This window comes from Pezoporus occidentalis, unplaced genomic scaffold, assembly GCF_034315485.1.
Source record: "Pezoporus occidentalis ecotype Australia unplaced genomic scaffold, CSIRO_AGI_Poc_V1 ctg62, whole genome shotgun sequence".
Classification (NCBI taxonomy): Eukaryota; Metazoa; Chordata; class Aves; order Psittaciformes; family Psittacidae; genus Pezoporus; species Pezoporus occidentalis.
Window position 1 is genome coordinate 1,349,155 of NW_026915966.1, and position 24,223 is coordinate 1,373,377.

The following is a 24,223-nucleotide window of genomic DNA, read 5'->3' on the forward strand; positions in this document are numbered from 1 at the left end:
GCGTTGTTGTTGATAGAGTTTTTCCTGTGATGACGGCACTTCCTTCAAAACAGCACTTGCCACCACAAGAGACTTCCTTTCCCACCGCTGCTGCTCCAGATCCCAGCCATTGGATGAGGGGCAAAACCAAACTGCGGTTAGGTTAAGCTGAGCAGGGCAAAAAGTAACGGAGGGCAGGGTTTTGGTCTCTGAAGCTTGCTCTAAGGTGTTTGTTACCAGTCATTAATGTGATGTTAATGGATATCACACTAATTAAAGGAGCCTCTGTGTTCCCATCTTGAGCCATGGCTCCTTGGATGCTCCCAATATCTGCCTGGGGGTTTTCCTTCTCCACCATTGCTTTGTGTATATCCCATTGCTTGACACTGCTCAGGTTAGTGGCAAAGATGGAAGCAGGAGCTGGAGGCTGCAACAAGGGCCCCACAGCCCCGGCTGTGCAGGGAATGTGTTTGGGATGCATGGAGGGAAGCAATGTCCTTCTGCTCCTGCCGTGTGCCATCACCCCACTGCAACTTGCAGGCTGTGTAATGGAACAACCCTGATAGCTGAAGTCAGCAGCACCTTCGGGAAAGCCCAGCTCTGTGTAAACAGGCTGTGCGAAACCCCGGCTTCGCGTTCCTGCTTCATTCCCATCCTTTATCCAGCAGATAGCTCCCAGCCTGCCTGCCCCTTCGGGGCTGTGGCCAGGTCAGTGGGAACATGGCCAAAGACAAGGGTAAACATCAGTGTGCTGGGGAAGGGAGCAGCGGCAGCTCCTCCTTCACCGCCTCTGCTGCTGCTGCAGATGGGTGGGAGAGCACCAAGATGAACCAGCAGCGTGTGGAAGGGGTCCAGGGACACAAACAGCATCCCCAGGTTGCCACTGCCACGCACATGGCCCATGTGTGTGTTTTCCTCCATCTCAGCACTTGGTTGATGGTGTTTTGCACTTTCAGGCTGTTTGCTGGGATCTTTCTTTGTCCTTCACTGTTCATTCACCCTGGGTTGTGTTGCTGCACGCTGCAAACCCCAGTGCTGGTCGAAACCCATTCTCTGCATCCTCCTCCTCCTCAGTTGTATGGCAATTGCCACTTCAGGCAGTGCACAAACTTGCTGCTGCAGGTGAGCTCAAGGTAGACCTGGGCATGTACTCAAGCAGAGAAGGGTGAGCAAGACCCCACAGCTGAGATTCTTCTTCAACACAGCACAGTGCTCACCCTGGGCTGACACTTCTCCATGGCATCAACCTTGGCAGCCCTTGTTCTGGATGATCATTTCAATCCATCCAGCCTGGATACCTGGGCTCTGGTGGGGAAGTCATAGTAGGACTGGTGGAAAGAAGGAACTCACATCCTGGGGCTAAGAGGAGACAAATGCTGCCCTTAGCACACAATAGGGGAAGGTTTAACCAGAGGCCAGAGAGCACGTGGGGCTGATCACTGTAATCACAGCAGCTTTATTTATCGCTCTGGGTTGCGATGGCACGAGGGCTGCTAAAGGGCTGCCCTTATCTGCCGACGTCAGGCTCCCTTCCAGAGAGATCTGGACTAGATTTATGTGGGAAAGGTTTGCAGCAAGTCCATCCACAGCTGCTTTTAATGCCTCACATTCTGCCAAGGAGCCCAGGAGGTCGTGGGCAGGACATGGTTTGGTCCAGCTGGGAGCAAAGCAGCAGATGGACTTCAAACAGCAAACTTACCTCCAATGTTCTGGATCCAATGACCTCTATGGGAAACAGCAGCACGGGGCTGCTCCTCCTGCATGAAGCAGGCTGTCCCCTCCCCAAAATCTAATTCATGGAACAACCAGTGCTTGTTTTCTTGTCAAGCACCAGCCTTCCTTTCTGCTTTGAGTTGGTGGGACAGCAGCACAGGTCAGCTGAGGCCAACCAGCTGGTTTAACCCATTTCCTGGCCCCGATGAAGCTGAGGTGGGTATGCTATGGGTCACACAGCATTGCATCTGTTCCTCCAAGCTGTATTTCCAGAAGCACAGGGTGCTCAGGCTTGTAAGGGAGGAAACCCGCTTTGTTACTCTGGTTCTGTGACAGAAAGTGATGCTTCTTCCCCAGCATTGTTAACAAGAGGGACTCGAGATCAGGTGCTGTCTCTTGGACTCTGGTCTCCAGGGCAGGGCTCAAACTCACACCCTGCTTGTTCTGGGAAACTTAAAGTCAAGCTTTTTAAAGGCATCATTACAGTCCATAAAGAGATCCAAAAGCCATAATAAAGGTCAGTTCCCACACCAGGAGTGTCTGAGCGTTGGGAGCGTCTTACTGGGATGTCCTGAGGTGCTGATGTCAAGGACGGGCATCAGCGCAGCTCCATGTGCATCACTGCTCCTGTATCCCAGTGCCCAGCCCTAGCACAGCATCACCCCAGCCCATCCCTCCAGCGCCGCAGCTGCACCTCTCCCACCGGTGCTGGAGGATTTGTGCAGCCGCTCCAAGGGAACACAAATCCAACTGTTCCATTACCAGAGTGAAGGCCTGTGAAGCCCAATGGGGTGGGGAAGGGGCCACAACCCCTCAGTGAGCAGCAGCCCCATGAACTACCTCCAGGGGCTTTGGCCAGACACGGGAATGACCATTTCAGACACCGCTGCTGGGAAGTATGGACGTGGAAAAGGCCAACTATGAATATGCACACACAGCCGAAACGCTCCCTTTGAGGAAAGTCTTCCTCCCCTATTAAGTAATTAAATAAAGCTCCGAGCTCTACTAAAATTAAAATAACAGAATGCATTTATTCTGGCAGGGCTCGCTGGTGGCTGCTCTTGCCAAAAACATTTTTGTGGTTCTTGTCTTTTCAAGTGGCTTTTTTGCAATAAAACCCAGATGCCATCAGTCCGAGGAGGCCTCCAGGCAACTGTTTGTGTCCATGAAAGATGCCCTTTGTAATTAATTAATCTCCCAAAAGCTGTGGTAGCACATTCCCTGTGGCTCCTGGCATGTCCCTGCCCGCCAGCCCTGGCAGAGGAGCTGCGTGCTCATTCCTGGGCGCTGAAGAAAGCTTTTGTGTTGCAGCTCTGCCACGAAAGGGGTTAATCTCCTCCATGGGAAGACACAGTGGAGATTTCAACACTTATCACAGCACAAACAGCAGTCAGCTGGAGGGGCTCGGGGACTCTCACATTTCATTGCCTCCAATTTATTTCATCCACCACGGAGCTGCCCAGTCTGTTTCTGAACCATTTCTACATTTGGAAGCATCAGGTGATGGCAAATTCCACCATAGAGTAGTGTGTCTGCTCAGCAAAGGCTGCCCTTAGTGTCAGCAGTGATTGCCTTTATGTCTTCACATCCTCCAGGATGCACGAGCGCTATCTTATACCCCTGAGTTCACTCCTTCTCCAGCCTGAATGTCCCAAATCCATGGAGTTTCCCCCAGAAAGCCTCATCAAAGATCCATGTCTTTGCTCTGCCTCTCCCTAATGCGGTTGCAAATAGAATTGCTTTAGGACGGGTCAGTCCTCGCTGCCTCATTTGTAACGTAACGACTCAGCCTGGGGTTTGGTTGTTATTGGTGTTTTTTAGCCCTTGTTGGCTTTTCATTGTTGCTTTGTTTGATAGATGAGTTTAATTTTGCTGGCATATTGCACAGGTTTGCAAACCAGATGTTGCTGCTGCAGGACGGCAACAATGAGGCAGGCAAGGAGCCGTTCATCACGCACACGGTGCTGCAACCACAGCGGGGTCAAAGACACGGGGTCAGGGCATGGGGGGGATGCAGGTCCCTGCTCCCTAGGACTCAGTTGCCATGAGAACTGCTGGTGGCACCGTGGTGAACCTGCAGCCACCTCCCATCCATCTCCCATTCCCCCCCATTGGAAGGAGGCTGAGCTGCAGAGAGGGAAACCGCTGAGAGCATGGAAGGAGGGATGAAGGGTTTGTGTATAACCAAATGATGATGGTGTGGATCAGTGTAGGTGCTGGCTCCTGTCTGGGAGCGATACATGGGGTAGTGGGAACGTGAGGGGATGGGATATGGAGTGGCAGGCAAGGACTGGAGCTGGGAGCACCCAGGAGGAGCAGCAAACAGCTGCTCCTGTGGGTCCTATACCTTCCTGGCTTGCCTTGTTTAACATGGAGGAGCTCAGGTTATCCTGTGTCCAAATCCTACGGTCCTTTAGCAAACCATACCCAACGCCTGGCCCAGCAGGGCTCTGAACTATCAAGGAGACCAGGGAGCAGGATGGAACCTGACCTGAGCCCCAAACCCCTTCCCAGCTCGAGAGCTTCCCAAAGTGTAGGATTACTTTGGGTGGAAGAAGGAAATCGCTGAGGTCAGGGGGCTGATCCTGCACATTTTTATGTGACATCAGCTTGCTGCCACCTTGAAAATACCAAAAGATAGAGTCTCTCGTCCTGGCCCATGAAAATCCCTCGTGCCCTGCAGGAAGGGAGTGTTGTTACTCCAGAAATTCACTGTTATTCCAGGGAATTTAAGCCAATGTGCAGGAAACCCCAATGTGCGCAGGGAGGAATTTAAAGGGATAGGGCATTAGGATTGCAGACATGTACTGTGTTCTTACAGTGCCACTGCAAGAAGGGAGATGGGATCACCCTCAGAAAGCCCCTTAGAGGACTTGAATAGGCAAAAGGGATTTAGGTCTAATTCACAGGCAGTTAAAGGACGTGGGGAGTCAGGAGTGTGTTTAGATGCTTTCCTGAATGAGAGCAGTATGGGTCTCCGGACAATGCACATAAAGAGGAAGGAAAGCTGGGCTCTGGGCTGGAGGTGTCAGGCTTGGGAGCATCCTGCCCTTGGTACCCAGGGCATCGTGGAGCACTGCATGCAGCAGCACCCCCCAGGGGCATTTAGCACTAACGTGTCCTTCTCTGTCCCTCTCTCAGGGACCTCATGCCCAGGACCCTGGAGGGGCAGATCACCATGGAGAAGACCCCCAGCTACTTCGTCACCAAGGAGGCCCCGGCGCGCATCTCCTCCATGTCCAAGGGCACGAAGCTCATCGTGGTGGTGCGGGACCCCGTGACCAGAGCCATCTCGGACTACACGCAGACGCTCTCCAAGAAGCCCGACATCCCCACCTTTGAGAGCCTGACCTTCAAAAACAGGACTACGGGCCTGATCGACACCTCGTGGAGCGCCATCCAGATCGGCATCTACGCCAAGCACCTGGAGAACTGGCTCCTCTACTTCCCCATCGGGCAGATCCTCTTTGTGAGCGGGGAGAGGCTCATCAGCGACCCGCGGGGGAGCTGGGCCGGGTCCAGGACTTTCTGGGCCTCAAGAGGATCATCACCGACAAACACTTCTACTTCAACAAAACCAAGGGCTTCCCGTGCCTGAAGAAGGCGGAAGGCAGCAGCAAACCCCACTGCCTGGGCAAGACGAAAGGCAGGACCCACCCCGACATAGACCAGGAGGTGGTGCAGAGATTGCGGGACTTCTACCGGCCCTTCAACATGAAGTTCTACCAGATGACGGGGCAGGACTTCGGCTGGGACTGAGGCTGAAACAAATAATTTAAGAAAAGGAAAATATAATATATATTTTTTTTACATATCAGTAGAGGGAGGGAAAAATACAAAAAAAAACCAACTAGTTGTGCTGAAACATGATTTGTTCTATTTTTTTCTTTTGGCATTGCTTTGTTTTCTTTCTTCTCTCAGCACTGGGGTGATGTGTCCATCCGCAAAGGGAGGCTGTGAGCAGCAGCCTGGTCCTGTCGACGTCTCCTGCTCCCTTCAATGGGCCCCAGGTTCAGCCCTGTTTCTGCAAGGCAAAAAGCAGGTGTAAAGCTTTCAGATGTCCTCAGGAAGTGACAGGGGGGCTTGGGGAGCTCAGAGCCTTACTGGAAGGGCAGCCACATTTTGGCTTGCAAATCCCATTCGAGACCAGACCTCATCACTTTTGACAGTGAAACAAAGGAGGCTTAATACCTAATTTGGCTTTCAAAACCTTACCTTAGGGGTTTTTTTTTATTGCATGAAACCTTTGGTGAATTTCTGTTTCATTTATCCCAATTTTTTGTTTGACTTTTGCCCCCCACTAAATCAAGCTCTTTTCATCAACCAAACTTATTTTTCACCTTTACAGAAGCCAAAACCAATAATCCTTTGTTTTGTTTTGAGACAAAACAATTTTGGTAGCCAAAAGTGAAAGAAAACAAATGATTCTTTTGACTCTATGATGAAAATTGCCAGGTAGTCAAAAGCCTCATTCATAGGCACTGGCTCTAAACCAGTTTTCCCCATTGCCAGCAACGTGCACCCCTTTTACACTGATGGCAGAGCACAGGGGGCCCATCTGAAGGGATCTGGGTGCTGGGCAAGGAAGGTACATACTGAGCTGATGCTTGTGGTACCCTTGTTTCGAAGGCGATGGGGAATCCACCACTCTCTGACTCGTAGGCAGGAAACAAGCTCACAGTGTGTGGCAGATGCTATTTAAGCCATAATGAGGAATGTTTTAAGTTGGGGCAGTCCTAAAAGAAAAACACTGGGAAAAGGGTTGTTCGGGAAAGAATGAACAAAAATCACGTCCGGGAAGGGGAGAGAATGAGGGGAAGATGATCAAGTTTCCTTGCCCTTTCCTAAAGGAGAACCAAGGGGGAAGCAGGACAAGAGCATTGGCTGTGCAGGGCTTTAAAAATGGTCAGGCAAATCAAACCACTTTATCCCCTTTTTGGCTGGTAGAAATGTCTCAGCATCAGAAATCTGTTAGTGAAGCACAATCTTGTATTACCATGGGCTCATTTAGGTGCTGCCTCCTTAACTCCAGCATTTTCTGGACTGTGGGAGCACCTACTTATCGCTTGGTGCTGTATAAACACAAGATGATGCTCCCTCTCCTGAGTCTAACGTCAAAAATCCCCTGATGGAATAAAACAAATCTGGGGATCACCTGGCTATCTGGTTAGGAAGGAGCCTGGGGACCAAGCTCACTGCACAAGGGCTGACTAAGTCACAGCAGAGCACAGATTTCAGGAGTCCAAAGAGAATTGTATCTGAACTTACAATTTAACCTAAGAGAGTCATTTCCACCTTGGGTTGTCCTGTTTGACAGCTAGGAAGACAGCTTGGGTCCTGCTAAACTTTATGGCACCAAGTTCCACTGCTGGTGTGGAGCCACATCCCCTCCAGTGTGACCCTACTGTCTTCTTCCTACCTGTCCCTACACACTCCCTCCATTCTCGAGGATGCTGTTCCCTGAAGACACAAACCCACATGGATTTGCATGCAAGGACCATTTCCCAAGGTAATTAAAATAACTTCATTAGTGTTGTGAGGCCCCAGGACCTTCTCTCCCTGTTGTCATTCACTTCTGCAGCTCAGTGCTGGAGCTCAAAGCTCCCAATTCAGAGAAGTTGGAAGAGTGTTGGGCTCTCAGTAATGGTCTTTCCAAAGTGTCACTGGAGACAAGGGGAGAAATCTACTTTCTGCCATGTCAGCCAGACCAAGGGGGAAGGGGTTAAGATGTAGCCAAAAGGATGGGGGTTGATGACTGGCAAAACCTTTCTAACACCAAGGTTTGTTGGGGCAGGAGTGGGAGATGGCACCATCCCTCCCACTCCATCCATGTGCAAGAGCCAAGCTGGCAGCAAGAACAAGACCAGCACAATCAAGCAGTGCCAGCACTACTGAGGCACAAAATCTGAGGTCTGAGCTGAAAAGAAGATTTAAGAATGCTGTTTCTTTGGTATTTCAAGGAGACTTAAGGTTGGGCTAATGTGTAGATGCCTGTGGCAAGTTGTCATGGTTCAACCCCAGCCGGTAACTAAACCCCACGCAGCCACTCACTCACTGCCTCCCCAGTGGGATGGGGGAGAATGGGAAGAGGATGAGAAAACTCATGGGTTGAGATGAATACAGTTTAATAGGTAAAGCAAAAGCTACACACAGCAGCAAAACAAGGAATTCATTCACCACTTCCCATGATCAGCCACCTCCAAGAAAGCAGGGCTCCATCACATGCAATGGTGACTTGGGAAGACAAATAAACAAACACCATCACTCCCAAAGTCCCCTTTTCCTTCCCCCCCCCCAGCTTTGTATGCTGAGGATAATGTTACATGGTCTGGAATACCCCTTGGGTCAGTTGTCCCAGCTGTGTCCCCTTCCAGCTCCTTGTGCACCCGCAGACTAGGAGCAGAAGACTTGACTGTATAAGCACTGCTCAGCAGTAATGAAAACATCCTTGTATTACCAACACTGTTCCCAGCACAGATCCAAACACCGCCTCCTAACAGCTACTATAAAGACAACTAATTCTACCTCAGCCCAAACCAAGTACCCAAGTATAAATACTATAAAACATTCTATGACTCTATGAAACTTTGCTTCAGCATATGATTCAAAAAATCAATCTTTATTGCTATTGTCTCTTACACAGTCACATTTAGACTAATATAAAGCAGCTTTATAGTGCTACAGATTGTTCTTCCCATATTAAACTAGCTGTAGCAATACCAACCACCTTCATACAAATGAGTTGCCACAACTGCCACCAAATCACTGCCATCAACTACAGCTTTGGTGTGTACACAAGCCTATCATATGCGCCTCTAAAACTCTCCCCAGCACACTGAACTAGGCTACATGATCATACTTTCCCCTAAATGCTTGACTATTTCACTTCCTCTGCTTCCTGAGGGTTTGAATCCCTTGCTGCACACCCAGTAAAACTATTTTGGGATCTGAGACTGGAATTGATTTTTTTAGCTGGGCCGTAAGTATCTTTGAAAATCCCTCCATGTATGAACAACGGCTTTTAACAGAGGTCATGCAATCAAATTGCCTTGAACTCTAATAACAGTTAAGCCTCTCAACTCTTTAGGCTTATTTGAAAATCCAACCATGAAGTTTAGATTATTTTAACCTAAGAAGAATTGGAAGTAAACTATTGAAAACCACACCCCTCCTAGGCCTACAGTATTGAGTGCAGATATTAATAGGAGAGGAAAGCAAAAGGAGCTATAAATGAAGAAGTGACCTATAAGGTTTGATTACTTTTTTATTAAGCAGAAAAATCAATACATTAACAATGAGAAACTAATTAGGTGTATTAAAATTTTTCAGGTTTCAATAATCAAATATGCCATTAGGCACTGATGAAGCATAGGCTTATACACCATGCAACATTTAGATTTTACAACATTTGTTTAAAGAGGAAAAGAAACACTTTCTAAAGCATCCTGTCAAGAGCCAAATTCATCATAAGGAAGAAATCTTTTATGATGAGGGACGTGAGGCGCTGGCACAGGGTGCCCAGAGAAGCTGTGGCTGCCCCATCCCTGGCAGTGTTCAAGGCCAGGTTGGACACAGGGGCTTGGAGCAAGCTGCTCTAGTGGAAGGGGTCCCTGTCCATGGCAGGGGTTGGAACCGGATGAGCTTTAAGGTCCTTTCCAACCCAAACCAGTCTGGGATTCAGTGCTGTCTGAGCAGACAGACACCCCTCCTCTACACTTGCTCAGCCAGCAGCAGGTCTCTGGGTTTGCAGGGCATCCATCGTAGCCTCACAAACGAGGTACCACAGCTCTTGTGCATAGAAACCATCTGGAGCTTTAGAGTAGGGGTGCTGAACATAACTATTTCCTCCAAAGACTTCAAAAACCTGGGTTCTTCTCCACTGATGGTGACATGCTTTGGCACAGGCTTGTAGAGCCCTATTCAAAAAGGAAGCTGAACATGAGACCTCCCTCTAGCCCACTGCAGCGGCAGCTTCCAGCCAAACCTGAACTGAAGGAAGGCTCTTTGCACTGTGTTTCTACTGGCCACACCTGGAATGTTTCAGAGAAATGGGCTTTTCTTTACCAGAGCAGTTTTGGCAGGACAAAACCTGGCCCCTCCGCTGCTGGGATTCGCATCGCTACCACTTCTGCAAGAGCAAGGGCCAAGATGCTGCGTCCGCGTTGTAGTTGGCGCTGATTTCACGCAGTACAGAACTGAATCGACTCCTAAGGAAATGCTGCCACCCAGTAATTCACACAGTTAAAAGGAATATAAACACCAGCGTGCCATGGAGGCTCCTCTGTGTGGCATTCAGGGAGATCTTTGGGGTGCAGCAGTAAGAAGTCACATTTCCAGCAGTGATTTGGCCATGCCTACCCTGCGCTGAGTGATTCTGACTAACACCGATCCTGAGCCTCCTCGGTTCTCCCCACAGCCACACTGGAATACACAAGGTTAGGGCTCCAAAATGAAGGAAAACACCTAAAATTGCCCATTTCCTTACCCATTAAAAAAATTCTTGTTCCCATACAACGGTTTCTGGGTTTTCTCTCCTCCCTCCTCTTTGCCTGGAGATACTGTCATCCTTCTCCCTTTGGTGCTATTTCCGTATGAAACAGACTGATTTTAATTTAATTGAAGAATGAAAAAGCACACATTTAATAAAGTTTACGGGTACTGAGAGGCTGTGCTCTCTTTTTGCTGGCGGCAGCAACCTGGAAAGAGGGGGCAGGTTTATGAAGAAAGGGGAAAACACAGAATTACCCACTTGTGTCTGATTTTAGGTTTCTAAACCTAAAGGCATTCCATGGAGGGGGGGCTCTGCCCACTGAACTCCTCAGTGCCATTGCTGGTGTCATTTCTATGAACTCTTACCTTCCACTCCATGTTTCTCCAGCAAGGAATACCGTCATATTCCTTTCTTTAGGTTGCAAAAAGCCTTGCAAAGCCAGGTCTTCACAGCTCCCCCCACCAGCCACCCCTCAGCCCTGCTACGTCCACAGCATTTTGCCACGGTGTTTGATGAATTCCTGCTTTCCCTTGACCTGGTAGGAGAGGAATGGACCCACTGCATGAAACCTGAGGTGGAAGCAATTCACCAAGAAATATATACAGAGGAGCAGCACCCCCCGTATCGGGTTTTCTGTGTGGTCAAGTAAAGTGATATTCTATTTACTTTTTTAGATGTATAAACAGATTAAGTCCCAGGGAAAATATACTCCCAAACTTCATCTATTTTATTAAACCACCAAAGTTTAATATAATCTTTTGGCTTCCAGGGAAAAATTTTCCATTTCTTTTCTGAGCACCTTTGATTTTATTTTCTTTTAATTACCACTATCCGGAGTTAACAGTGTGGGTTTTGCACTCCACCCAGGCAGGACTATCCAGATTAGGAGCAGGGAATTTTGCTGAAATACAGGAATATCGATGTGGTGGTGAGAAGTCAGCGACGCCTGGGCGGAAAGCTCGGGAGAAGCCAATGTGCAGAATGAATTCCCCTCCGCCAGGCAGTAACAAGGCTGCATTCCTCAATTCACTGCATTTATTACCTAAGACATTGGCCAGCCATGGCTTTGGAATGATACCTCCTCCATCTTATGCTTGTCCACACCGCTGCACGGAGGCAGCACAGCTCATTGCTCCATAGGGAAGGCTCTCATTGATTCAGGTCCAATGTTGCCCTTGGGCTCAGGACTGTGTGAAGGCAGCTTTGGATGCATCATCTACATGGGTGTGAAGTTCCTAGTGAAGGCCAACGCTGTGCTGAGCCTTGAGCACACCACTTGGCCTAGGATCTTCCAAATCTGATGACCAAGAAATGCCCTATGGACGGCCCAGCTCATGGTGAAAGCTGCTGGGAGGCAGCAGAGCTCTTCAAGACTCAGGACCTGCATTTCAGCACGGTTAAATATGACTAATAATGTTAATCAGCATCTCATAGTTCTTAAGATGACTGTGTAACTTCTGGAGGCCAAATTCACTGGTGTGAGTGTTACCTGAGGTACTCAGCACAGCAGAGAGACTTCAAACACAGCTTATCCACCACACATACATCTCCCTTGCCAAACCTCTTTGCTGCTTCCTCTCCTGCAAACCCAGAACAGTCCTGGTAACGGAGGCTCCTTCTTCCCAGATGAACCAGCATCGGGCCTCTGTGAGTTCCTCCATTAACACTGGGGCAATGGTGATGTTGCAGACAGGATTAGACCTGCTCAGCCACAGCTTCTCCAGCTCATTTCTTTTGTTCCTTCACCAACAGCTGGGGTTAAGGGCATGTGAGCAACATCTAAAGGAAATGACTGAGAGGTGTTGGCTGGGGAGCACTTACTGTCCCTTGTACAGGGCTTATGGAACAGAATCAATAGATTCTCTATACTGCTCACTGCTGGAGACCTGGGCACAGAAGAAATGGCAATGGAGTGAGAAAATTCTCCTGAGAAGGACAAGTTTAAGAGCAGAGGAAAGCAGCTGAACGCATCCTATGAATCTATCATGATTCTAATTACCTGCCTCCCTGCATGCTGCCTGTCTGCAGCAATCCAGGGCTCTCCCAGTGCCTCAGCAGCTTCCCGGGACCCATACATTCAGGGGGTGCAGAAGAGTGTGTGCTTTGCCCTCCAAGCACTTCATCAATGCAGCAGCATCACAGGATTTGCTGGACTGCCAGCAGCCATCTCCTCCTGGTGGTTTAAATCACCTCTTCTGAACAAGAGGTGATTTTCTGGCTCTGATTAAGCTCAGATGGGGTCTGCTGTTCCAAGTGAAGCCACAGTCCAAAGATTCAGGGGCATATTCAACCCTATAGATGCATCTCTACCGCCTGCCATACAAATTATAAAGACATAGACAATGATATCAGTACACCATGATCTAGAACAACCCTCACTGTAGTTGCCTGGAACTCAAACCCAGTACTGACCTGAGCCCAAACTCCTCCATTTTCCACAATGAGAAGATTCCAGGTTAAATGAAGAAACTATACGCATGGCTGCCCACATGAGTTGCTCAGGGCTCAGAGCATGGCCAGCTCTGCCTGTATAAACTGGATATTGCCCCTGTATGTTTTGGTGAGTAAGAGGTGCCACATGAGCTCTGCCTGGTCTGCAGTTACCCCAGCTGGCACAAGCTGTGTCGTCCAAAGCAGATACTCATGTAAGAGGTGTCTGGAAGATGCTGCTGGTGTAGGAATGCACATACACCCCATCACATCCACCATCAGGATCCCATCTGGGCTTTCACTGCCTGCTTATTAATGGAAGGGTTGACCAGTCCCCGGTCAGAGCCCAACCCTGGCCACAGCACCTGATCCTAGTGTGGATCCTTCCTCCATCAATCAGAATCCATGGCTTGTTTTCCAGGCAGTGCAGGAATGTCCATCCGAAGTTGGAATCTCACATTTCAACCACCTAAAGCCCTGTTAGACACAACACACCGCAAAGCCGGGGAGCTCACAGGGAGAGCATGGACATCCTGGTGCATATTAGACCCTTCGCATTGGCATTCCAGAGGGAAATGCTGCAAAGGAGCCTGCCTGGACACAACCACTGCCCAGTGGGAGAATTCATCCTGGTTTGACACTCCGTGTTTTACCAGCTTTCCTAAAGAGAAAATTATCATATGCTTCTGCTTTTTGAGGAGCTGAAGCTGTCCTTTAGACAGCAGCTGCCAGCGTAAATATACATGAGGAACAGGTCTGGAGCTCCTGAAAAATGCCTAAAAGTTGTGAACAATTTCCAAGTCATACGGGGATAAACATCAGAGTTTCAATATCGGTTAGAGCTGAAAGGAACAACAGCCGTTGGAGCTCAGGCAAGCCAAGGGGCTGGGACATATAGTGTTTAAACATTTGGTTTCAATTCTCCCAAACCTTCGGCAAAGAAGCCCCATTCATGCTATACTTCGCTTACAATTCAAACCGAAAAGTATTATGGCCTAGCAAACCGGACGTTTCTATTTCAAAAGAAGAAATGGTCTCAGATGGGGCCACCTTGGAAGCCCCTTTCAGAAAGCAAAACCTTTTAAAACCACTCACTCAAGAAGTAAACCCAGGCTCCTCCTCTGCTTCACGTTTGAGTTGGGTTGGATCAGTTGTTTGCTTTGCCTAACAAACAAGAACACTCTGACAAACTAAAACCCCGACGAGTCCCATCTGTCAGGCTGGGAGCAGGAACGCTCCTCTTTGGTGCAGTCCTCCTCCCGTCAGCACACAGCACAGCACAGACAGAGCCCAAAACAGAGCTCTTTAATTTCCTCTTCGCATTAGAGCTCATTAGGAACAATCCAGAGGCCCCTTCATTGAGCAAACGTCTGCATTTGCATGTCTTCTGTGGATGTTTAAGTTCGACTTTGCTGTAGGGTTTGTTTGCTTCTTGTGTCTTCCCTGCACCACTGACACTGGCCTCCTCCTCTGCTCACAATTAACTTCTTAAATCAATTGTTTTCACTTCTGTCCCTGTCTCGCAGCTGGATGGTCCACAGGAACATCATTTTCTAGCTCAGCTGTTCAGAAACCACCTATTTCAGCTATTTGTTGGTATTAGTGATTACTCTGTCAAGTTTCATGGCAGTACTCCCATTCCCAGGCTGGATAAGGCATCTCTCAGGAAGAAAGGAGGATAAAATACTCACTAACAAACCTTACTCGGGTGCATTTTGGATGCTTCACTGCTCCTCCTAAGATGTATCAGATCTGACTGTTTCTTGAAGCAGTATTTATTGCTAACAGCTTCAATCACCAAATTCCACTTTGTGACTGCATTCATTAAATATCTGCAGGTCTGGACTTTGAAAGTTCAGCCAACTCTTCTATCACTAAACCAGCTTTTGGTCAAAAAAATAAGAGTTAAACCCCTTCTTCAAGCTTGTGGCTGCTATTAAGGTACTTGATTTCCAACACAGAACAAATGGGAACTAAATCCCTTTTTTGCTGCTATATATTGCCCTAAATGCCCCATTATGGGAATGGGGTTCTATAGGCTCAGGAACCCAATGTCTCTATTCTTGACCATGATGGCCAACTCTGTTGCCTAAACATGCTCTTGATTTCCAGCCTGCCTTGGCTTTTTCCTTCCTAACCCAAAGACTCTGCTTTCCCATTTGCTTCCCAGCAGCACCCTGCTTCCCTGCCCGAGTTCTGGCTATGAGGAAGGTTTTGGCTTGCCTCTGTCCCTACAAGGCCCTCAGTGAAACAAACACCAGGGAAAACCACCTCAAACAAGCTGTTAGACTGCACAGCCCCTCAGCGATGCTCCTTGTTCCAGCCCTGAAGATTCCCACCCCTTGCAAAGCTGTCCACTGCCTGAGACCATCCGGGATGCAGATGGGATAGCAAATTAACGGCAGTCCGTGGGGCATCACCGATGAACAGCAAGGGAGGCCAATTCCCTTTTGCCTGGATGTGTTTCCTTCTCGCAGGAGTATTTTGGCTCATCTTCCTCTTATCTGCTAGCTGAGTTTTAGGCTCCTAGGGGAGGATGCAGGAGAAGGAGAAGAAGAGAGAAGGACAAGATCTCCAAATCAGTCATCCCCAGCCTGTTCTGCCCAGGGGCACCAGCACTAAAGCTGAACAACAAACCGAACAGAACAGCCTACTACTTGTTCTCCTACAAAGGACCTCAGGGCCTCAGAGGCAACATACTGCTTCAGAATATAGTTGTCCTCTGATCCAGGTTTCCTAGACAGACACGGACCTGCTTTTGGGTGTTTGTGTGCGAGGCTGGAGCGTTCTGAGCGTTGGCGAGCTCTCCACGCACATCAGGGAGTTACTGCTCTGAAATACAGGGGAGGCAACAGAAAAAAAGACTCCCAGATGTTGCACTTGACTTTCTATCAAGCTCTTTGCTACCTGTGTGGCCCTGGCAGAGCACCGGGGCTTCTTGGATGTGAGTTCCTGTGCTCCTGTTGGATCCATCCTGAGATAGGGAGCTGGCTGGTGGTCAGAGAGGAGAAGCCAAGCTGCAACTATTCCCTCCCAACCCGTGGGCTGTGCTCCAGTATCTCTGCGGAGAGAAGGAAAGATGTTTTTTATTAATCAAGTGAAATACACATTGAAGAGATGAAAGGGAAGGTTCAAGGGAGCTGCAGGTGGGAGACACCGAGTTTGGTAAGGCTCGCTTTTGCAGGAGTGCTATTTGTCCTTCACGTTCCTCTGCTCCATCCCCAGCTTGGCCTTGGAGCAATGTGGCTTTTCCACCCCATCCTTCCTCCCAGCCTTCTTTCCCCCAAGCACACCCACAGTGTCTCTGGGCACTGGCAAGCACCAACCATCATGCTCCACATACTGCCTGTTCAGAGCTGCCCGCACACAATGCTCAGTACAGAAAAAGGAGTAATTCTATCAGATGGGGTGCTGGGGATTTCCTTGCCCAGCCCTTGGCCACCATCCTTTCCTGTACCAACCTCCCAAACCCAGAATGAAGCAAATGAATGAGCTTCAGAGCATGAGAATGACTCTCTGCCTTTGTAATCCCAGTTCAAATTCATCAATATAAAACCTATTCGTTTCCTTTGGCTAATCCTTGCTGGAAACTCCTTTTCCAAGCTCTCTTTCCTCTCCAGCACCCCCACACCCATCTCCAACCAGAAATGACACCAAGAAGTCCTGCAGCCATCCATACACCCAGGGTGTAGCTCCATCCTCAGGCTTCGATTTAAGCACTTTGCACCATGGTCAATTGGAAGCAGAGACATTCAATCATCCTCCTTTTCTTTTTAGCCTCCAGCCCACAAGCACTGAAAAGCAGCCAAGTTTGGAAGGTGTTGGTACTTTGGTGGACAGCTGATCTCTGTGAGAGGATATGCAAGCCAGCTCAGGAGGATATTGCATTCCCAGGCAACTGAAGCATATTTCTGCTTTTACATCAAATTCTCTGCTACCTTTTGGCAGAAGGCTCTCTATGCATCAGGTCTTGTTTGAAGATTCATGCACTTGGCATCCTCATGCTCAGTTTAGGTGCCGCAGAACACCAAGTCTGCACCACCCACATCAACTCACATCAAGCACAGCGAGGTCCTGATCACTTCTGACCTTCTCCATGCCACCAAGCAAGAGCTGACCTAGTGTTCTGCAGCTGCTGGGTCCAGCCAGCCCTTTAGCAGTCACTGTAGCAGGTTCAAACTGCAAGGTTCAGTCTCCAAAGAGCCAGAGGATGTGGATGGAGGTGGCTGGGACTCAGAAGGCAGGGGAACCTCTCCTGGTTCAGTGCAGCCCTGCACTGCATTTCCATGTTGGGTCAGTTGTAATGGGAAATGACAGCTGATGAAAGCTGCTATTCATGGCCCTCTAAACAGTTTGTTACCCCCTCCTCATCCCAGCCCCTCACTGAGATTCCCTCTGGCTTCAATCCAAGGCCAGGAGATCCTACTCCAAATACATTGCCGGTGCTGCTGATAGCGTGCTTCAAGTGAGACACCGACACAAACCGAAGCCCTATTTGTTCATCTCTGTAGGTTTCTTTGGTACTTAAGTACCTCCCAAAATCGCTCCAGATGTGTACACATCTGGGGACACACACACAGAGCAGGCACATTTACTGCTCTGCTGTTTATCTGTATTCAGCCCCTTTTGTCCCTCCAGGACACACACTGATGATTTGCTATAGGAGTGCCATACCACTTCAAACCTGAAATTCCTTCTCCAAGCCATGGGGCTCCAAGACATCTTTGCCAGCTCTCAAAGGCCACTAGCCAGCAGTGGTTTTCTAACCATTACCCACTGGGGTGGCTTCCTGCACAAGGTATCCAGAATTTAGGCTGGATCCTGGAAGGTGCTAGGCAGCTCCACAGCATGAGGTGTAGGCTGAAAAGCTGGAGGAGGACTCAGAGAAGACCCATGAGAATGGCTGAAGTCCTGGAAAGCCCTGGAAATCCTGCCATGAGTGATGGAGCCAAGCAAAATCTATCTGGCTTAACAGCAACCCTTTCTCAGTCTGTAAGAGAAGAGATCCAAGACCTACAATGATCTGAGCTTGGACCATTTAGGTGCCTAAGTTTGATCATCTAAGTCTGGATTTAATCATCCTCTGCTGGCCAGCTGTGCTATGGAGTATGAATGAATTCTACCTCGTAGTTCAGAGACTTAATGGATGTAAATGATTTTAACACACTGTAGGGGTACCAGGAGAATAACTCCTACCCACGGCCCTAAGACTGCAAGAGAGGCAGCCAAATAAAGGGTAAATACAGCTTTCTGAAAAGAAAGCTCAAAAAAACCCAACTCTTGCCTCGAAAACTGTGGATCATTTTACAAGTAAGGGATTCCTATATGGGATACTTAAAGGCAGACATTTCAGCAAGGATAACTTGGTGGATAATGGGATAGCAGCAGTGGCCAGGGCCAGCCACTGGTGCTTTTCCTCATAGAGTCCCCCAGTGGTGCCACAACTGCAATCAGTGGGGATGGGCAGAATTCCTTCAGCATAATCTATTCCTCCTGGGCTCATCCATCCACTGGAACAACCCCTCTTCTCCTTGCCTTTGCATGCATTGAAAATACTGTCCAGGAATATAGTCACCAAAGCTTTGGAGTTGAGGTCCATGCCATGGATCACTAACGGGGTGCTCTCTGTGGGAACACTTGTGCTCCATCAACTGTAAAAGCAAGCGGATGACCTGAGAAGGATGTATCGAATCAGTGCCATGAGCCTCCTAAAGCCAAGTGCCAAAACTTTGCCAGCCCCAACCTGAGAAGAAGCAGAAGCATTTAAAGGCTCCTGGGGATAACAGTCCCAAAGCAGCACCTATTCACTGCCCAAGTCTCTGGGAACCCAGCAAAGCTTCTTTATGTGACTGGTTGTGGAAGAAGCTAAATCCAACACTTCTGGTACACAGCAACAGTCTGTCCCCCACTATAGGATAGGGGGAAAAGGAAGGGAGTTCCAAGCAACCATCACTAGTATATTAAGCCAAATACTTCTCGTTGTTCTCACATCCACCTCCCACCCATCTTCCATTTAGCTTTCTGAGGATAAGGACCGACAGAAACTGGAACTTAGCCATCACTCTTCATACTTCACAGCAGAAACCTTCATGCCCAGAGGAGCTCAGCGTTCAACAGCTCCATAGGAGCGGGATATGGGGCAGCTGGGATTTTCAGAGGGGCTGGTAGGGCTGTGAGCTGCTGCTATTGACTGTGAAGAGGAAGGACCAGGGGATCTGTGCCTCCCTGGAAGGATTTCCATTTCCACAGCAGGCTTTCAAAACATTAGCAGCCACCACCTAAGCAGCAAAATGTCTATTTGTGGGTAATAAACCCAGACAGATGCCTCCTGCACGCAGCCAGTGCCTCTGAGACAAGAGGCTCTAAATAAATAATCAACAACTCCTAGAGCTGAATGCACAGTTGCTATTTGCATCATAAATAAATGAGGAGGCTTTTATTTACTCATTCTGGGGGCAGAGCACGTAACAGAGGAGCTCCTCAGAGCTCCTACACCAGAGATTGTCACTACTCCAGCACAACTACTCGGTTCCCACCAGCTGTTCGCTCCTGTGCTGCTCCTCAGGAGATGCACAGCTCCCCAGTGAGAAGGGAGAACACGAGGTCTCCATCACCAAGGAGGGCTCAGCTCCCTGCTGACCCCCCTTACCGTGGCACTGGCAAGGTGGGAAGGACAGGGACACAGCTGAGCCAGGGAGGTGGAGGTTGGAGGCTCCATCACATCAGGAAGGTTTCTAGATCCACCGATAGACAGCCACATTTATCAACGTCAGATCTCACCTGATGGTAAACCATCCTCCTCCCACAGCTCCATGGGAGCAGTCGCACAAGAAACTTGTAGGTCCTTCTCTCTACTGAAGCTGGAGGACATCACAGAATCACAGAATTGTTCGGGCTTGAAAGAACCTTAAGATCATCCAGTTCCAACCCCCTGCCTTGGGCAGGGATGCTTCACACTAGACCATGTCACCCAAGGCTCTGTCCAATCTGGCCTGAGATTTTTTTCCCTTAATACCCCAAAACCAGGGAAAACAGTGCCATTTCCAAGGAGGAAAGCCACCTTTTCACCCACAAAACATATCCTGGAGAGCCAGCAAACTGGGGTCAGGATGATTTTATTTAGTTACATATCAAGTGTTATTAATCCATTTGCTTCAAGCAAACCAGCGAGCAGTGAAACCTTTTCTCTCTGTCCTGTAAACTATGGGTTTTCCTCTTTGGGCTTGGGGATGACAAACAGAGCTCACAGAGGCTCACAGCATGCACACCCACCCTGACCCCATCCATCCGCTGCAACAGCATCCTGAGCCTGCAGCCCTCTTTTGGCTTATTAATAAAACAGGGAGGATGCAGAGAGGTCTGACCCTGGACACCATGGTGGATCCAAGAACACCAACGCAGGGGCATGAGAAACTGTAGCCTAGAGCAGGGAACTGGATTCAAGCCTTGCATCTGAAACTCAAGGTCACCTTTCCCCATAATCCCTGTCCTGCAACTCCACACGCATCTTTGGTGACAGGAGGTGGCCAGTCTTGAGCAGATCCAACACAACATCATGTGGAAGCCCAAACCAGACTATTTAGGAGCAATTTAGCTCCAAATGAGATTTGTTTTCTAATCCCATCACTAACCCAGCTGCCTATTCACACTTTTCTATCAGTCATCTGATAGCCAAAGTACAGCCCTAAGCCTGGATGATTCACTGCAGGATTTGCATTCCTAATACAGCTTTGAGAAGACCATGGCTTTGTGCTCTGATCCCACTGAGATGGTCTCCTTCCCTGCCACCACACAGGGAGGACCTTGGTCCACAGGGTCCCAAGCAAGGAAGGCCCATTGCCAGCCTCAGACTCGGGGCTAGGATTTATACCTCTTTCCTACAGGAATGTGGGCTGCTCCTGCACTCGTGGGGCTGGCAGAAAAAAATGTGTCATAGAATTTATTTTGCACAGGAAAAGCCATTTTTAGTTTAGTTTTTTTCTTCTAAAGCAAGTTATTTCCTCTTCCCTGGCTCCATCCTCCTGCACCCCACTGAAATCATGTCTCATCTTGCAGAGGGGAAAAAAAAAAGCAGCCAAACAACCCTCAGTGAATTATCTTGGCATGAAACCAATTGGTTCCAACTCCAGCACATTGCCACAACACCTCCAGCACTGAGTATCCCCAACCAGCTACCATGGGGATGGGTGGCAGCACAGCCAAAGCAAACTGGTTTGGTTTTCCAGTAAAACATGCCTCTTTCCAGCTCAGTAAAAGGTTGGTTTACCTTATTGTACATGCACATTAGTGTACAGCCTCTCGCTACAGAAGCAGGGGAGGTCTCCTATGGGACTTGGTGGGTTGCTTATTGCCAGGGGTGAGCAGATAAGTCCATATAGACTGGTTAAGAGAAGATGCTGCTGGCTCTATGGGATGAGGCCCTGCCCCTCCCATGGCATCTTAGCCCTGCCTTCACCCTTGTATATCTCAGTGCATCTCCTGCTGACTGACAGGGGTGGTGGGGTCCTATAAGGAAAGCAGCATGTAATCAGGTATTAAACCCCATACCTGTATGTGCAGCATGGCCCAAGAGAGGGCTGCTCAGGCAGGAGGAATGCTGGCTTGAACTCCTCCAGGGTGTAAGACTTCGCAGCTTTATTGATTGCTATTTTTAACAGAGCTGGGGGTTCTGCAACTTCCAGGATCACAACAAATCCAAGGAAAAGCAGAATTTCACCCGCTGGCACTACCTGTGCAGTGGAGGGCACGTGGGTGACGCATTTCAACCTCAAAGATTAAAGTTTTGCAGCCCCGTGAACAACTGTAAAGAAGCTCTGATAATGGGAAATGTCAGGAAACTTAATAACAAGAGAGATTAGCACCCTGCCTATAGCACATCACTGCTGCATTCTGCCAGCCTTTTATATATGATGTCAACAGCTACATACAAGCTGTGAATAGTTTCCTATCTCCTCCAGCCCTGAGTCTCCGGGAACTTGACTGACTTCCCTAGAACTGTTTTGGATTTACACTGGGCTCTGCTCAAATCAGAACTGAAGAGCCAAAGCAGACAGAGGCAAGCCAGCCCCACTGCTCCCAAACCAGAGGAGAGGGAGGATGGAGGAAATGCACTCTGGAACTCTCTCCTTCCTTGGCAGGAATACGCATCCCTCTTCCAGCTCAAGTAGAGCTGTGATTTACAGTGGTGGGGCACCAGGTCCTCTGCTTGCAGCTATGTGGGACAATGGAGATAGTGCAGATAGCAGAGACCTACCCCATTTCTAACCTCGGCAAGGATCAACTGCCCAGTTCCAGCAGGAGCAATGGGCAGGTTTTTCCTAACTGGATGGAAGGTGAGCACACCACAGGGAAGCAGCATCCTCATGGATGGGGTAGACATCCCTCCAGCCCCACAGTCCCCACTCCTAATGCTGGTCTGTGAAAGCACATCACAAGCAGCATTGCTGACTCTTCCATTCACCTTCCCACTGCCGTAACACATCCCAGCCTTTGGCTCCAGAGCCCAGCTTTCCCCATAATGCCTGAGGCACCTCAGCACATTCCTTAAACTTCTGCTAATGGATGGGATTTTGAGAGGGACGACCTTGAAAGTCTTCCCTGCTCTCCAAATAATCTTCTGTGGTGTTTAGGATTGCTCCTTTGCATACGATAGCTGTAAAAATACACAAAGAAACAAAAGAAATCCACTCCCCAAACTTTTTGACCCCCCCAAAAAATAAATGGTGTGATTAATTATTCTGGAAAAGGCTGTTTATAGTTTGGACTCCATAAAAAAGCAGAATGCCTGATTTTATACACTACCCGAGAATGTGCTGGTTTTCATTTCAGCACAATCAAGACCTAAATCTGTGTCTCCCTCTCCCTCATCTGAGCTGGAAATGGTTTTATATTCCATCTTGCTTTAAATTATACACATCAAGTTTCTAATGGGACACGGTCTATTTTGTTGCCAAAACCTGCTCTGTAAGATCATCTATTAAACTGTATTTATTTTTTATGACAAACAAGAAAAATGACAAAACAGCTACCGAGTGCCTGCTAACGAGGACCAAATGCCTCCCCAGGCACCATTCCCATTCCAGGCATCCACACAGGAGCTCTGTTAACGTCCTCCCACCCGCCAGTGATGGCCAAAGGAAGACACGGGGCTTTATAAACCCCACTGTCAGCCCCTGGGGGATTATGGCTCTCGCTGTCTGCACTTGGGTATGAGATCTGGGGTCAGGAGTTTTATCCCTGTGTCTCCTATGGAGCCAGGCTGAGAGATGGGATTGTTCAGCCTGGAGAAGAGAAGGATCCAAGGAGACCTTAGAGCAGCTCCAGTGCCTAAAGGGGCTGCAGGAAACCTGGAGAGGGGCTTGGGACAAGGGCCTGTAGGGCCAGGCCAAGGGGAATGACTTTAACCTGCCAGAGGGGAGACTGAGCTGAGCTCTTAGGCAGAAGCTCTTCCCTGTGAGGGTGCTGAGGCACTGGCACAGGGTGCCCAGAGAAGCTGTGGCTGCCCCATCCCTGGCAGTGCTCAAGGCCAGGTTGGACACAGGGGCTTGGAGCAAGCTGCTCTAGTGGAAGGTGTCCCTGCCTGTGGCACAGGCTGGAACTGGGTGAGCTTTAAGGTCCTGTCCTGCAGCAAGGGGACACAACACCATTGGGAGCCCATCTGAGCGAGGAGAGTGGTGCAGAGGGCTCTGATAAGACATTCTAAACCAGCAGGATTTGGGGTTTTGTCAACATTCCAAAGCTTTTCCTGGAGGCTACCAGAGCAATGCAGGACCGGAAGGACCATCTCAGGACTCACCATTTCCTCCAACTCACAGTATTATACCTTCTCTTCATTCATCAGAGCAGATGTAAAGTGGTCCCTCTCCATCTTCCTGCTCCTCCTCCACGCCAGCTCCTCACTGCCCCAGCCCCATAGCAGCTTTGCATGCATCCATCCTTCCTCTCTCTTAGCTTTTGCATGGCAAATGAGGGACACACAGGTGAATGCAAAGGCAGTGCTCCATCACCATGCTCCTTTGCATGTCACCAGCACTGAGGATGTTGCTCTGACACAACCATCCTTGATCCCGGGTCTGAAACCAGCCTGGGCATAACAGCAGACTCATGCACATCCATTTCTAATGCCCATGTTTTACTCCTGGAGATGATAGCAGCAAGACCACCCTCCAACCACTGGTGCAAACAGGCCTCCAGTAGTGTGGGGTGCATTATGTATGTGCCAAGCTTTGCAGTTTTGAATGGGCAAAGGAAATGTTGTCTGGAGAGTGGAAGACCTCTTGGAGTAATCCCTTCAGCCTGGTGTTTCATCTGCTCTGCCAGACACCAAAACAGCTCTGGGATTTTCCTTGTGAGCATTGGCTGTGGAGGCTTCCCTTAGCTCAATGATTGCTTATTATGGCACTAAGCAACTGTCCTACCTGGCTCTTCACCAGAACCATGGTGGTGGCCACATACTGCAATGCTTTGGGTTCTCCCATCAGAGGAGAGCAAACCTGCCCATGTTTCCTTGGCAGTAAAGCAGGCTATGACATGAGATCTGTGGCTAAAATGCACCATAAACCTAATGCTATTTCGTTTCAAATTACAGCTCCATTTATACTACAGTGGTAA

At 49.0% G+C, this 24,223-nt stretch overlaps 1 protein-coding gene and 1 long non-coding RNA gene across 4 annotated transcripts in view; one reads left to right on the forward strand and one right to left on the reverse strand.

Moving 5' to 3' along the window:
* Positions 1–5,540, forward strand: part of HS3ST3A1 (heparan sulfate-glucosamine 3-sulfotransferase 3A1) — a 31,833-nt gene extending 26,293 nt beyond the window's left edge. Inside the window, 2 exon segments of the mRNA XM_062639736.1 lie at positions 4,834–5,189; positions 5,192–5,540. Of these exon segments, the coding sequence (XP_062495720.1) occupies positions 4,834–5,189; positions 5,192–5,451 (616 nt within the window). The 3' untranslated portion in view covers positions 5,452–5,540.
* Positions 5,541–13,247: 7,707 nt separating this feature from the next.
* The window catches only part of LOC134174594 (uncharacterized), a 34,292-nt gene continuing 23,316 nt past the window's right edge, over positions 13,248–24,223 (reverse strand). The window contains exons 4-6 of one of the 3 annotated variants that reach the window (XR_009968705.1): positions 18,189–18,264; positions 15,521–15,674; positions 13,248–14,272 (exon numbers count right to left, since the gene is read on the reverse strand). This is a non-coding gene — a long non-coding RNA (uncharacterized LOC134174594). Of the gene's footprint in view, positions 14,273–14,939; positions 15,675–18,188; positions 18,286–24,223 lie in introns of those variants that run through there. The other 2 variants (XR_009968706.1, XR_009968704.1) reach the window with 2 other exon arrangements.